At 41.8% G+C, this 16,505-nt stretch overlaps 1 protein-coding gene across 25 annotated transcripts in view; it reads right to left on the reverse strand.

Moving 5' to 3' along the window:
- Nucleotides 1-16,505, reverse strand: part of NEDD4L (NEDD4 like E3 ubiquitin protein ligase) — a 219,467-nt gene that overhangs the window by 24,431 nt on the left and 178,531 nt on the right. For 7 of the 25 annotated variants that reach the window (XM_072133613.1, XM_072133663.1, XM_072133656.1 and 4 more), the window contains 7 exons: nt 14,826-14,999; nt 12,241-12,339; nt 11,567-11,590; nt 11,320-11,394; nt 8,280-8,339; nt 4,420-4,551; nt 2,777-2,896 (listed from right to left, as the gene is read on the reverse strand). In XM_072133613.1, coding sequence (XP_071989714.1) covers nt 2,777-2,896; nt 4,420-4,551; nt 8,280-8,339; nt 11,320-11,394; nt 11,567-11,590; nt 12,241-12,339; nt 14,826-14,999 — 684 coding nt within the window. The remainder of the gene's footprint in view (nt 1-2,776; nt 2,897-4,419; nt 4,552-8,279; nt 8,340-11,319; nt 11,395-11,566; nt 11,591-12,240; nt 12,340-14,825; nt 15,000-16,505) is intronic. The other 18 variants (XM_072133630.1, XM_072133621.1, XM_072133527.1 and 15 more) reach the window with 10 other exon arrangements.

The following is a 16,505-nucleotide window of genomic DNA, read 5'->3' on the forward strand; positions in this document are numbered from 1 at the left end:
GAAGTCCGGTGGATGAGGGGGGTCTATAATAGAGATCTTCCATTCAATGTAGCTGAACTGTACGGCTTAAATAGTCCCATTATACTGAACAGAAGATTCCAACTATGCCATAAGATCAGAGACCACCCCTGGCTCTAACAATCAAAGAGCTGCTCCCCTGATGACATCAATGGACATGTAAGGAAAGTGACTGTGTAACGCTAAGGACAATAACAGACAAAGCAGAGGTTTTGCCAAGATGGGGTGAAGACATCTTATAACAAATACTTTTTCATTTTGATACATATTGTTACAAAAGATGGCAATAGATTTCACAATACCTTGTATCCTCCGGGGGTACCATGTGACCCACAGTGGTCCCTATTGAGGCTGTGGGACCAATGGAGAGGATGAATCTCAACCCATCAGACCCATCACCACCACAGATACAATGTTTATAGCAGCACATAAGTAGAGAGTGGAAAATGAAGATGACAGCGCCGCTCTCTGTGTAGTGGTCAGACCAATCTTATGTGCTAAACTGTAGTGACTCTGTGCAGCCACTACACGGAGAACGGCGCTGTCTTCTTCCTGCTCCATTCCCAGCTCATGAGAATAGGTGATTGGTGAGGATTCTGGTCACTGACTCCTCCACCAATCTAATACTCTTAAATCCCTTTAAATGCAAAATTCCCATCTGATAAAGTGATCACATATTGCTCGGATAGGGTATCATTTTATATCATCTGGGTTCTCAGCATGATAAAAATTAAAGGAAATTTTCCATGTAAATCCATCCTGATAACCCAGGGACATTACTCATAGATCCAGGCACCCTGACTGTGATATCTCCTTCTATTTGTTATCCATTGCCTCCTTCCTTCAAAAATCTACTTTTATAATTATGCTAAAAAGCCAGAAGGGCTCTGTGGAATGTTAGCAGAGACCCTCAATGCTGTAGCTTCACAGGCTGTTACACTGTTTTCCCATCCCTCCCTCTGAACTTCCTCCTCTCTACCTGCTGTAATCCCACACAGTGAAGTGCTCCTTGCGCAGTTTAAAAGGCTGTGAACCTACAACAGAGGGGCTCTAGTAACGCCCCCAAAGCCCCTCAGACTCATTAGCATAATTTTAAAAGTTGATTTTAGAAGGAAGGAGACGATGGATAACAAATATGGGATTGCCACCATCATTGTACATGGATATATGAGTAAGTTTCCTTGAATTATCATGCTGGATTTTGATGGTAGATTTCCTTTAAAGCAAACCTTTTACTTGGGCTGTCAGTTTTAGCTGGTGACAGGCTCCCACAGCCTATGCTATGCCGATTTTAAAACTGTCCTTGTCAGGATTCTGAATTATTGCTGTAGTTTATACAAGTTTAATTCACATTATCTGGCTCCCTGTCAACACTGTGTGGCGAGTCCCTAGGGAGGGGCAGCTATTGCCTGTGCGTTCCTATATCTCTCCTCTGCTACACTCATCCAGCTCCTTCCCTCTCCGCTCTTCCTGTCATGTGCATTGAGCAGGCAGGGGAGGGAGAGAGATGGTGTGGAGGAGAGAAAGAATGTTAAGAGGAGACCGAGACACAGGCTGCAGCTGTACCTCCTTGGGACTCAGCACACACTGCTAGGCAGGGAGCCAGGTAATGTGAATTAAACTTGTATAAAGTACTGAAATGAATCAGAATGCTGCCAAAGGCATAGTTAAAACCGGTCAACGGCTAAAAATTACATTCCTGGTGACAAGTTTGCTTAAAGGTGCTGCAGGGATATTTAAAGGAAACCTACCACTTCTGACGGTAGGTATGAGATACAAACACCGGGCACCAGCTCAGGGTGAGCTGGTGCCGGTGCTTAGTCTCGTTAGTGTTAAAACCGCGGTATCGCGGTTTTAACACTTTTGAAACTTTCTAGCAGAAACTGCTTCGGCGCTTCGTGCACACGATCGTGCGCGCGCCTACATTGGAAACGCCGCAGGCGTTGCGCGCGCACGATCGCGCGCAGCGCCGAAGCAGTTTCTGCTAGAAAGTTTCAAAAGTGTTAAAACCGCGATACCGCGGTTTTAACACTAACGAGACTAAGCACCGGCACCAGCTCACCCTGAGCTGGTGCCCGGTGTTTGTATCTCATACCTACCGTCAGAAGTGGTAGGTTTCCTTTAAGTGAATAGTCACTGCAACAATGTTGCAGAACTTTCACCTTCAGGTTCCAAGCAATTGGATGTTACTTTAGGAGACTGGAATAACACAAGGATAAAAAGACGGACTGACCACCACCCGAAAGGCAAACTGATCCCAGATCTATTAGTCTTGGTGTGGGATCCACCAGCATCAGGATGGCGTCCTGCTTTCCTCTCCACTATGCACCATTAATAGAGATCGATAAAGATGATATCATATGTCATAAGAAATACATTTCCAACATAATTTAATAATAAAATGCTGAAAAATCATATTAAAATTTTTTAAAATGTCAAATTATCCAAACGCAATATTAATAGTCTACATACAGAACAAGCACAACACGGACAGAAGAATAATACAAGGACATAAGAGCGGCAAAATGTGCAAATAAAATCAGCAGCGAGAAGAAGTTGTTGAAGGAAAGTTACGAAGCCAATATGAATGAAACCAAAAGAAACCAGATGAGGAAGATACGTTATAAAAGCATGAAGAGCAAAAGAAGAGACGCCCGAGGGGGCCGGCAGCCGCGGCACAAGTTAGAAATGAAAGAATATTGCGCTGGCTTGGTAAGCGAAGAAGAGAAGGTCCAGATTAGATGAGACAGACTCTCACCTCGAGTGGAGCAGATAAAGTAACTGTGGGGGAACTGAGACTACGAGGTCGCCTGATCTGAGGTTCACTCAGATGGTTGCTACTGTTTGAGGTGGATCCGACCGCACCGTCTTCTGCGTGCTAGTTTAGAGGCAAAACATAGTTAGCAAATCCTAAATATCATCAATGAAAGACGACTGAGCCTCGTCTTCAACAACAGCACTAAACATCACAAATATGGAGTATCACTTATCCCACATTCCCTGACTGTAGCACGGGCCTGACAAGATGACTTAAAAAGAAGTCATCTTATTACTATCCTCTGATAGAAGCACAGAAAATGCATTACATGTTTTATATCATACTGATCCTGATTTAGAGCTTGCATTATACTCCGGAGCTGCACTCACTATTCTGCTGCTGGTGTAGTCACTGTGTACATACATGACATTACTTATCCTGTACTGATCCTGAGTTACATCCTGTATTATACTCCAGAGCTGCACTCACTATTCTGCTGCTGGTGCAGTCACTGTGTACATACATGACATTACTTATCCTGTACTGATCCTGAGTTACATCCTGTATTATACCCCAGAGCTGCACTCACTATTCTGCTGCTGGTGCAGTCACTGTGTACATACATGACATTACTTATCCTGTACTGATCCTGAGTTACATCCTGTATTATACCCCAGAGCTGCACTCACTATTCTGCTGCTGGTGCAGTCACTGTGTACATACATGACATTACTTATCCTGTACTGATCCTGAATTTTAAAAATCAAGGAATGCTTGCGTGGGGGTATCAGTGATGATCACTAGAATGGGGGGGTTTGATAGGGTGCAAGTTCCTTTGTCATACACCTCGTTGCTCCCCAAAATAAATGGAGCACAGTCAAACATGTCCATTCTGCTCCATTCATCTCAATGTCAATGGATCCGACGGAGATTGCTGAACACCGGACTCGGCAATCATCATCAGCTCCATAGAAAGGAATGGAGAAGAATGGAAATGCCCGGGGTAACTTGTTTGGTGGGAAGATCCCTTAAAGCTTTTACTGTGCCTATTATCCATCAATCTAAAGCGGAGTTGTTGCCATTGTACAGATTATTTACATGAACTAATTAACTTCAACTACTCAATTACAGCTGCTTAGCTGGTAATAATTGGATGGTGCTGCGACTTCCTGCTCTGAGAAAAGGCAGAAAGAGCTTGTAGTCCATTAGCCCAGGCATATTACAGGAGGCAAATACTAAACTGGAAGATCAGAAGTCTCCTCAATTGACTATCACAGACTATATTGCTACATAAACCCCAGGTGGCAAATTTCGACTAAGAGAAAGGGAGCAAGGTAAAAAAATATTATAAACAGGGCTACAAAAAGGGGAGGGGCTATTTTCAATACTACTGGGGACCAAATTTTTCCTAATGCTTAGTTTAGGGTCCTTCGTGTCCTTATGACAACTCTTCCTTGTCTCCACGCAATTCTCCAGTTCAGAATTGTCATATGGTAAACGTGTGGGACAAAAAAGTCAAATACTGACTAATCCTATCACTTCTTGACACCACAAGCCCAGGCTTAAGGCGAGCCAGCTCACAAAAAAAAAAAACCAAAAAACTTCCACATGTGCTTAAGTCGGCCTGGAAGGGATCTTCGTACCTGCACGATTGGACGGGTCCATGTCGTTGTGCGATTGTTATGATTGACATAATATGTGCGTCCTTTAGCGTCTTTCCTTTCTTCCCAGCCCGACGGTAAACCCGGAGTGGTATGTACGTAGGCTACGGAGGGCTGTTTGTATGCAAGAAATTATTACCATGCTGTCATCAGTCAAAATAAGCAAATTTTATATAGGATATAAAAAAAAAATGTAGATATAGAGTTAAAATATAAAAATAAATAAAAAAAGGTTCACTTTAAAACCTTATAGAAAAACCTGCATAAAACCTTACACATTATAGAATCTTAAAAGGCAACAAGTATAAACTTTGCTCAGTTTAACGTTCTCATCCCTAGGGGGCAGTATTACAGTAATGAACACTATTGCAGTGAGAATATGCAGCTCAGGTCAATGGCTGCTCAAATTGTCTGATCTTCCATAGTTATATAAAAGGGTTTTGCCCAATTTTTTGCAAAAAATGTTTATTGGTTGAAAATTTTGGAGCTTTTAATGTTACAAATATTCTTTGTGTATCAATTCCTGACCGTTTTCTAGATCTCTGCTTGCTGTCATTCTATAGGAAGCGTCTAGGTTTACTTCCAGTGGATAAGAACCAGGATATGATCAGTTTTCTGTATTTTCATAACTATAAAAATTGTAGATTCACACTGAAGGCATCAAAACTATGAATTATCACATGGAATTATATACTTAAAGTGTAAACAACTGAAATCTGTCTTATATTCTATGTTCCTTTTGCTGTGATTACGGCTTTGCACACGCTTGGCAAAGAGGTAGTCACCTGAAATGGTCTTCACATCACAGGATGCCCTGTCAGGGGTAATAAGGGGGATTTATGGCTTTATAAATGCCTGGTGGCTTTGCTGGTGACACTATTGGGTGTGATGCTGTGTGTGTTGGTGGGAGGGGATTTTTGGGAGACACTGTTGGGGTAGGTATACTGGACCAGCATGGTTACCACAGCATCTGGATGCGGCTGCTATTCCATCCGGTTTGCCTTTAGTTGGACCATCATTTATTTTTCAACAGGACAATGACCCCAAACACCACCAGGTTGTGTAAGGGCTATTTCACCAAGAAGGAGAGTGATGGGGGATACGCCTGATGACCTGGGCTCCACAGTCACCAGAATTTAATCCAATCCAGATGGTTTGGGGTGAGCTGAACGGCACAGTGAAGGCAAAAAGGCCAAAAAGTGCTGAGCATCTCTGGGAACTCCTTCACGACTGTTGGAAGACCATTTCAGGTGACTACCTCTTGTATCTCATCAAGAGAAGCCAAGAGTGTGCAAAGTAGTAATCAAAGCAAAAGGAACCTAGAATATAAGACAGATTTTCAGTTCTTTCACACTTTTTTGTTACGTATATAATTCCACATGTGATAATTCAGAGTTTTGATGCCTTCAGTGTGAATCTACAATTTGTATAATCATGAAAATACAGAAAACTCTTTGAATGAGAAGGTGTTTCCAAACTTTTGGTCTGTACTGTACCTCCACTACAGAACCTGCAACGGTAGAGGCAAGACTGCTGCAGGGGAATGAGGAAAGGTGAGTTTCTACAGTTTATTTTTATGAAAGAAAAGTGGAGCCACAATAAGAGGGAGAGCACAGGATGGGACCACAATAAGAGGGGGAGCACAGGATGGGACCACAATAAGAGGGGGAGCACAGGATGGGACCACAATAAGAGGGGGAGCACAGGATGGGACCACAATAAGAGGGGGAGCACAGGATGGGACCACAATAAGAGGGGGAGCACAGGATGGGACCACAATAAGAGGGGGAGCACAGGATGGGACCACAATAAGAGGGGGAGCACAGGATGGGACCACAATAAGAGGGGGAGCACAGGATGGGACCACAATAAGAGGGGGAGCACAGGATGGTACAGGGTGGGGATATTTTAGAATATGTGTGTGAGCAACAGAAAAGGGGGCATAGAGCAGCATAAGAGCCATTAATCTAGGTATCCTACTGTGTGGGAACACTAGGTGGCGCCACTCTTCTAGCCCCTGTTTCTTCAACCCAGAAGTTGGGAGGTATGCAATAATCAAAGCTCTGTATTAAAATGAGCAGTACCCCTGTGTGACATGACATAATCCTCTAGTTATATCACTGGTCATGTGATGTCACACAGCTCATTATAACACACAGCCCTGATAAATCTCTGTATTATAACGAGATGTGCACCTATGTGACATCACAAGAGCAGTAATATAACGAGCAATGCACCTGTGTGACATCACAAGAGCAGTAATATAACGAGCAATGCACCTGTGTGACATCACAAGAGCAGTAATATAACGAGCAATGCAGCTGTGTGACATCACAAGAGCAGTAATAGGAGGAGTGCACCTGTGTGACATCACATGACCAGTAATATAATGAGCCGTGCACCTGTGTGACATCACATGACCAGTAATATGAGGAGTGCACCTGTGTGACATCACATGACCAGTAATATAATGAGCTGTGCACATGTGGCACACGACCATGGACCATTGTTTTTATGAAGAAGAATAAAACAATTAAAGTTTCCTGTTGAATGACTGCAAGCAGAGATCTAGAAAACTCATGAGGAATGGATATAAAAATTATATTGGAAAGTTGTATAACTTTTCATAATACAAAGAATGCAATTATTTGCTAAAAATGGACAACCCCTTTACTCAGTAGGAGGTGACAAAGAGCACAGAAAAAAAGCTCCTCCCAGAATAAAGCATGATGGGAGTGACATTTGGAAATTACAACTTTTAAACCTTAAAAGGGAACCTGTCATCAGGAGCTTTTTTTCTGGCTCCCCCATGTCGATATGGAGAATAGTGTGCACATTGCCAAAGTGTTTTTAATATATTTATTTATTTTAATATAAAAAAATTTAGATGAATGTTTACCTTTCTTTCTGCAGAGCAGTACCCCATGTCCCGTGAGAATAGGTCCCCCAACCCCCACCCATATCTCTCCTATTTGAAATAGACACATGACAGAGCAGTTTCCCAAGGGGGGGGGGGACCAACATTTCTCATTGGCCACTCCCATGTGACACGGGACTCTGCTAAACTAAAGCTAAACTTTCTTCTAACTTTCCTTTTATCGAAAAAATTCAGTTTAATTATAAAAACATGCAATATGCACACAATGGGGACATGGGGGAGCCAGAAAAAGGGCTCCTGATGACAGGTTCCCTTTACCCAAAAACCTTGATTACTGTTTCACTGATCAGTTAAATGATAATTTAATTCATAGTTTATTCCGAGCTGAAATATCAACTGTCAGAATTGTAAAAAATGTCTGCTTTCTTCCAAAAATAGTATCACATCCATCAATCGGTTGTTTCTGGCATAAAGCTAGGATAGCATGATCTCTGATATGATGGGTGGGTGTGGCTCTATTTTTTGGGTGAAAGCAGCTACATTTCCTTACGTCATAAAAGGAGCCGTCTCTTTCATAAAATAAAAAAATAATAAAAACAAAGCCATAAGGATCTATACATTGTCTAATGTTGCCAAAATCGGTTGTATCCCCGATGCTGGGAGCACTGGTTAGCTCAGCTTTCATTGCGGCTACGTCATTGCTCTCCATTAAGCTACACATTAATGGACTCAAACAGAAAAATCGGTCAACATGGTGGGAAATACCCAGAAGCAGAGACTCGTAAAGAACCTTTATGGTGGCAACTGAACATCACCCTGTGTAGAGACCAAATTACCAAATTAATCATTAACTTCGTTTCAGTGGAAATTTTTGACCAATGAATCGCGATAACAAATCTATAACCAATAATCTGCCCAATGGTCAATCCAATAGACCGTCCAACTCCCGCCCTGTAGACATTACCGTGGAATCCTCTCCACCGGTCACAGTTGAAGACCGCGCTCTTCCCGTTGGGGTGCTGGGCTGTTGAACAATAATTCGACCATTAAAAAAACACCTACAGGGTCAATTTACGGGGTGAGTTATAATTAGCCGAGAAGGTGAATGGTTAAGGAATGGTTAAGTAAGAGGAGCTCGATTTACATAAATTATTAGGCAAGAAAGATCATTTGGAAGATCATTTGATTTTTTAGACAGACGTAGAATTTTCATGATTGTCCTTCAAAGCTTAATGCAATCGTCAGCTGTTCTGATAGTGTGTCCGGCCTGGGTCATTCCATAAGAGTTCCTGGAAAGAGTAGATGACTGGAAGTAGGATGAGGTGAAACCCGATCGAGTGCTACGTGAGTGACGGGAACTGCTAATGACAGCGTAATTGCCCAACATCATCTCTCAAGTAGAAGTATTATGAAGGGGTGTCCATCAAAAGCCAACGACTAAACTTCTCAATCCAAGTCACGTGTCCATTACACCCAAGGTTATTTTAACCAATTTCCCTTCAATGGAGCATATCCTTTGGGCAACTTTTAAGTTCTTTGAAAGCAGATGAAGACTTGGTTGGCGCTGATGACTCTCTATACAAGCATGTTATTAAGGTGGAAGAAGTCACTACTAAGTCCAGGGTCCTATAGGCTAAAGGGGACCCACAGGTTCCTCTACAACAGTGGTGGCGAACCTATGGCACGGGTGCCAGAGGTGGCACTCAGAGTGCTCTCTGTGGGCACTGAAGCTCAGCACAGAGTTCACCAGTCAGGACTCAAAGAATCTAACTGCTGCTCCATTCAAGTCAAGATTTACTAACCTCTGTGCTATTTTAACCCTTTAATTGCCAAGGAAGTAGCTCATATGTCTTCAGAGGTTGGCACCTCAGTAGCGAAGCATGCATGAGATACATCCTGGATTATAGGATCCATAACAATCCCTGGCACCTACAATCTCTTGGCAGCTTGGGACTGAAGGAAAAGCAAGAAGGTGTGGAGAAGACCGGATTATCTTTGAAGGTCCTCCGGCTGGCCCCACGACTCTTCCTGTACTGCGGGACCCTGGAGAGAAGCTACAGTGATAGTCTGGATTTGCTCTCCTACATTCAATTGTATCGGTTTCCTCAGGAGGAAGGTATGATTGAAAGTTATGGGAGAACAGTTCAACAAATAAATTAATAAGTTACTACTTTTACTGGCACTCTGTAATAAATGAGTGGGTTTTGGTTGTAGTCTGGGCACTCGGTCTCTAAAAGGTTCGCCATCACTGTCCTACAACATAAGAGGTATTACAGTATGTCCAAGTTACAGATTTTGCACTGGGGTCAAGAAGCCTCAAGATTCACCTCTGCTGACAGGTGTCATTGAGAAAAATGGGTGATCTTGGAGGAGAATAGAGTCTGGTTGAGGTGTCTAGGTGGCAAGCCTAGAGGTTTCTATTGGGTCTGTGAAAGGTCAGGTTGGCTTCGTTGTCCTCAGTTTCTCTCTAAACATCAAAACCAAGTAAAGATCAGAAAATGTGTAGTCCCCCTGTCTGATACATGTCAACCAGCATGAGGAGAAGGAGAAATCTTAATTGTGAAGCCTTGTCTCCTCTATGTACACCTGTTGCTTCTGCTTCCAAAATTTGATTTCCAATGACCCCTCTGAGCCCACCAAGAAGATAAAGTTGAGGAGATGACCTGAGATCCACCCTCCTTAAATGTGATTCGAGTGGCTTCAACGCGTTTTTGCTTCAACCTTCAGTTTTGTTTGGGTTTTTCTGCAATCTTCCAGCTACAAGGAGCGTTGCCTTTTGAGAAGGCGTTCCAAAGTCAACGAAGGCAAAAAGATAAGATAGATCTGGGATTGGTAACAGGATTGGTCTTATCCCCTAGCGGAAGAATCAGCCATATGGTAAGAGATGTGTAATGTATCAATAGACGGCGACGATAAGAACGAACAAGAAGGGAAAGAAACAAAGAAGAATCGCTGGATGAAGAGCGTTCCGTCTAAGGAAACATAGAGGAGAACCTGTCAACTTAATGGTCCCTACAGCGGAGACACACAAGCTGCTCCCTACTATTCATGGCCATTAGGAGACTATTATTAGCAGCTTTCCCTCTGCAGGCACACTCTCTAGTCTCAGTTGTTCCTCAGCTGTGGGTGGAGAGGAGCTGCTATGTAGTCACCCACAGACTGCACGTAAACAAGACAACAGATAAGGTCCATAACACACTCACAGACATCACACAGAAGACTATAGAAGAGGTTCTGAGCAGAATTAAGGTGAAGTGTCCATGTATCTTATCTTATTGCTTAAACCCCTTCTATTTCTTTAGACTTGCAATCTGCTGAGTCAGCAAGAAACAGAAAGTTAACAATTTAGAAAAAAGGATTTACAAAAACAAACCTTAAAAAAAATATATAAAACACTTTCACACAAACTCAAGCACAAATCTACTTGTAGAACAGCTCCTCCTGCTCTGTAATATGCTGAATGTAGATAGGACACTATATAAAATCTGCTCAGCTCCTTCTGCCTGCAGATAGGACATGATGTACAATTTGCTCAGCTCCTCCTGCTCTATAACATGCAGACTGCAGATAGGACACTACGTACAATCTGCTCAGCTGCTCTTGCTGTATAATATGCCGCTGATAAATTGAGTAGCATTTTCATGCTATTAAGGATTCCCTTCAAAAGAAAAACAATTTGTTGATAAATCAAGTCCATCGATTCAATTGGGATGAAAGAAAAAGAACCCCAAACCATTCAGGAATATCACAGCAAAACCATAAAGCACCGTTATCTTTTTCCTGTTTAGATCATTTTTATACAAAGTTTGTGGCTTTGTAATGTAAAGGCGTCCTACCGAATTGGTAAAGGATTTCAGCCACTAATGTGGTTCTTTTGGGAGGGAGGGTAAAACCAAAAAGTTTCAGGACTTTTTTTATTTTTTTATTTTTTTTTTTTTAACAGGAAAAAGCTCAACTGAGCAGAAAAGATGAGAAAATAAGAAGTGACGTGAAGTGGGATTTACCATTGATAACTGAGCCTGCTCAGCCACGCCGTCCGTCACACTGCAAGACCTCAACCGCGAGGAAGGCTCCCTCTGCTGAAAAACACATTTACAAAAATGTTAATTTTTTTAAATTTTTTTTTTTTTTTTTTTTTAAATCAAAACACAAATGATCCATAAACACCCAAAACTCACACACAAGTGAATGCCCTACTTAGAAAAAATAAATAAATAAATCACCACGTTTTACTGCGAAGGAAAATGTTACCTTTTGTCTCTCCCAAGCGGTTTGCTGCGGTGGAGAAAAAAATGTGTTATCTGCGGTTAGTATTTATGTTCCCTGGGATAAGGATGCTGGTAAAACTCAGTAAAAATTAAAAAATATAAAAATGTTCTTAAAAAATTTTTTTGAAACATAATATTATGTATATTTTTTTTTTTAAGTTATAATAAATAAATATATAATATTATTGAGTGGAAATGACAGAGGGTGCAGAGGAAATCAAAATCCATCCTGATAACCCAAGGACACTTAGTCATAGATCCGGGCACTTATATTTGTTATCCATGACCTCCTTCCTTCTAAAATCTAATTTAATAATTATGCAAATGAGCTAGAATGTTACCAAAGCCCATCTGTGCTGCAGCTTCACTGGCTGTTACACTGTGCAGGAGCACGTCCCCCTTCTACTGTGTGAGGCTTACAGCAAGCAGAGGGAGAGGGAAGTGCCAAGGGAGAAGGGGGGACAGTATAACAGCTTGTGGAACAGAATGGAGGGGGCTTTGTTACACCCACCAGAGCCCTTCTAGCTCATTAGCATAAGAATACAAGTTGATTTTAGAAGAAGGGAGGCCCATGAATAACAAATATAAGAAGATACCACAGTCCAGGTGCCTCTGTCATGGGAACAATAACAGGGGCTAAAGTTAAAAAAAAATTACCAGCATTCGGAGAGCTTCACCAGAGGTCACAGTGGCCAGAGAGGTCCGTCTATAACTAGGGGTCGTCTGTGAGTCAGGTGTTCTTAAGTCGGGGACTGCCTGCATTCAATAAAGATCATTGAGTCACCGTTTTTTTTTTTTCTTTTCCTTTCTTTTTTTGGGACAGACGATTGTTAAGACACAACAGTTAATATTATTATTATTATTATTATATCACTAACTATTCACCTTATAGAACTGATATAGTTTGTGTAATTAAAAGTAAAAAAAAAAAATTCCAATATACTTTCTGTATCAATAACAGTTTCCTAGACCTCTGCTTGCTGTCAAGCTCTCTTCTAGCTTCATTGTTTATTTCCTAAGGCTAAACACCGGTCCCTGATCATGTGATGTCACACAGGTACATGGCATCATTACTGTGTGTTATAATGAGCCATGCACCTGTGTGACATATCATGTGTGATTATGTGTGACATCACATGACCAGGGAGATATAATGAGCCGTGCACCTGTGTGACATCACATGACCAGGGAGATATAATGAGCCGTGCACCTGTGTGACATCACATGACCAGGGAGATATAATGAGCCGTGCACCTGTGTGACATCACATGACCAGGGAGATATAATGAGCCGTGCACCTGTGTGACATCACATGACCAGGGAGATATAATGAGCCATGCACCTGTGTGACATATCATGTGTGATTATGTGTCACATCACATGAACAGGGAAATATAATGAGCCGTGCACCTGTGTGACATCACATGACCAGGGAAATATAATGAGCCGTGCACCTGTGTGACATCACATGAACAGGAAAATATAATGAGCTGTGCACCTGTGTCACATCACATGAACAGAGAAATATAATGAGCCGTGCACCTGTGTCACATCACATGACCAGGGATATAATGAGCCGTGCACCTGTGTGACATCACATGACCAAGGAAATATGAGCCGTGCACCTGTGTGACATCACATGACCAGGGAAATATAATGAGCCGTGCACCTGTGTGACATCACAAGAACATGGAAATATAATGAGCCGTGCACCTGTGTGACATCACATGACCAGGGAAATATAATGAGCCGTGCACCTGTGTCACATCACATGAACAGGGAAATATAATGAGCCGTGCACCTGTGTGACATCACAAGAACATGGAAATATAATGAGCCGTGCACCTGTGTCACATCACATGAACAGGGAAATATAATGAGCCGTGCACCTGTGTGACATCACAAGAACATGGAAATATAATGAGCCGTGCACCTGTGTGACATCACATGACCAGGGAAATATAATGAGCCTTGCACCTGTGTGACATCACAAGAACATGGAAATATAATGAGCCGTGCACCTGTGTGACATCACATGACCAGGGAAATATAATGAGCCGTGCACCTGTGTGACATCACAAGAACATAAATTAGCGTTTATCCACAGGAAGTAAACAATGAAGCTTCCTATACAACGGCAGCAAGCAGAGATCTAGAAAACCATGAGGAATTTATACAGAAAGTATATTTGAAAATTTAATAACTTTTCATTACAAAAACGATAATTATTTGCGGAATACAATGGTTGCTGCAATGGTTACCCTGAAACCTGTCTCATAATTACATTATGCCCAGTAATGTAAAAAAAATTAAAAAAATTTACATAAAAAAATGCATTGCTAAAAAAACAGCTAAACTACTTGTTCATGTTACTCGGTGCTATATTATCTACATAGTACCAAGTAAAAACAGTAAACATTTTAAATGTTAACCAAAGAATAATACTTTGTTTTCCACTGCTAAAGATTGGGAACCTGTCAGCAGTTTTGACCACGCAGACTGTAGCCAGTATTATGTAGCATTCCTGAAGACATGTGTAATCATACCTTTGTCTATATTGTTAGTAGCAGCAGAATTGTGAAGTAGAGTTATATTCCTGGATTGTAGCAGGACTTTGAGCACAGGGGGGTGGGGGGGTGTCCTCACACAGCTTTTCTCTAGCTCTCTCCGCATTTAACTACTCCAAATCCCCAAAAGCTTTAGGAGTGCTACAGTAGCCACTCAAAGCAGAGGAGAGAGGCCTTGGAGCTGTTCAATGTAGAGAGAGCCAAGAGAACAGCAGTGTGAGGATACTTTTCTGAAGCTACCATATAAATCCAGCTCGTACTGCTACTAAGCACACACGAAAAAAAATGGGATTAAACTGCTCTTCCTAACATTATGTGCGGATCAGTTAATAGGATCAGGAGAAAAATATAGATTATAGTATGTATAATATTGGTAAAATATGGCTGCTCTATGGATACAAATACAGATGGACCTGTGGACAATTATGGTGCCGTTAGACGAATAAACCCCATAAATTTTTCTAATCCTCTTTTTCCCTTTAAGGTAGAACAAGAAGGCAGTAAAATGAGTAGAGAAGTGGTTTTGGATACTCTGCCGGGATGATCTAAGGATCTCAGTAGATTGTAACTTCCAGAATTCTAATTACTTGTAATTTGTTGACACAGTTCTAATTGCAGGCTGGGCACGTCATGGTAGCGCGGAGGATGTGTGCCAACTGCAATCTTACTACTTACAATAAGTGACGAGAACTGCTCCCCATTGGACTCCGAATTAATCTGTAGCCTCCGGTTAAGCTCCTCAGAAAGTTCCAACGCGCTGGCCCGGGAGACTGGAGAGGCAGGTGGTGGCAGCGATGTGTTCAGAGTGTCGCTGCTCAGGGTCATCTCCTCCGAAATGGTCTCCCATGGCTGGAGAAGGAAACAGACACAGACATAAGACACTCGCTTCATTCTCACCTATCGGGAGGCAACGTTGGGTTGATAAGATTGGCTCGCAATAATGGGGACGGATAGCGGGAATCATTTGCAGTAGTTACAGTAGGACACAGATAACGGAGAGTGGAAATATCGATCGGAGTTCTCAAAGGCAAATTATAGTGATTGGGATCGCCACTGCGAAAGACGACGGATGAGAATATCCACAATCCACCTTGTCCTTAAAAGTTCTACAAATCGGCTCGCTTTGGCCTTGGATTTGTGTAGGGGAGGCTGCCCACATTCTCCACCAAAATACAAAAATTGTGTTTCCCTTAAAATAAGACAGTGACCTTCTAATCATTTTTGATCCTAAAGAGGTCTTATTTTTTGCATGAACAAAAATATACATTTATTGTTAATCTCTACGGAGCTGAAGCAGATCGCCGATTGGTGAGAAAACCCCTTTAAGCTTTAACTATGTCTATTATTCATCAAACAAGTTACTTGGGGGATGTCCATTCTGCTCTATGGAGCTGACGGAGATCGGTGAGCGCTGTGCTCGGCAATTTCCGTCAGTTCCATAAAGATTAATAAAGCAGAACTGTCATGCGCGGTCGTCTGCTCCATTAGTCGGACGTAGTGATGAGGGGTCCCACGGCAGCAATGATACCCCCACTGAACAGCCAGTTAGCCCCAATCCCGTGGATAGGGCCTAACTTTTCTTCGTGGGAAAACCCCTTTAAATAAATGCTGATTTTTTTTGTTCATCAAAATACATCAGCATAATCGTCTGACTATTTTAATGTACAACAATCTATGGCACATGTATCTATCCTGGTATTTCTGAACAAAAAGCAAAAATTTTTTTTTTTTTATTTAAAGACCTTCATATGTCAAGAACTTTTCTAAAATCCTTATAACTCTCCAAACTTCTGCTGAAATTCTTGGGAATCCATTTCTATTAGAATCCTCTCTCTTCTCACTTCTTTAGGTAGCTGCTCGTAGCATCTGCAACACAACAGTTAAAAGGGTATTCTCATCTGGGCACCCACATTCAGTTTCATTAATCTGCCATATGTAAACATTTCTTCAATTAGATGTTATTAAAAAAATGATCCTGTGTGAAGATAATTTCTCATAAATGTAGTCATGTTGTCCCTTAGAAACGAGATAGCTTCCTCGGATACGGCCACGTCTGATAGATTGAGTGCACAAAGAAACAAAAGTTTATTGTATATAAAATGTCCTGGAGTTACTGCAGGTCCCACAGCCGTCCTGTGGTAATGATCGCTGAATCCTGGTGGTCCGGCAGGACTCTATAGCGCATGTCTGGCCACCGCTGCCAGAGTGTGACGTGGTCGTATCCGAGGAAGCTCTCTTGTTTCCAAGGTACAACATGACTACATTTATGAGAAATCATCTCCACACAGGAACATTTTTTTTAATTAACATCCAATTGAAGAAATGTTTACATAAGGCAAATGAATTTAATTAAAT

This window comes from Engystomops pustulosus, chromosome 1, assembly GCF_040894005.1.
Source record: "Engystomops pustulosus chromosome 1, aEngPut4.maternal, whole genome shotgun sequence".
NCBI lineage: Eukaryota > Metazoa > Chordata > Amphibia > Anura > Leptodactylidae > Engystomops > Engystomops pustulosus.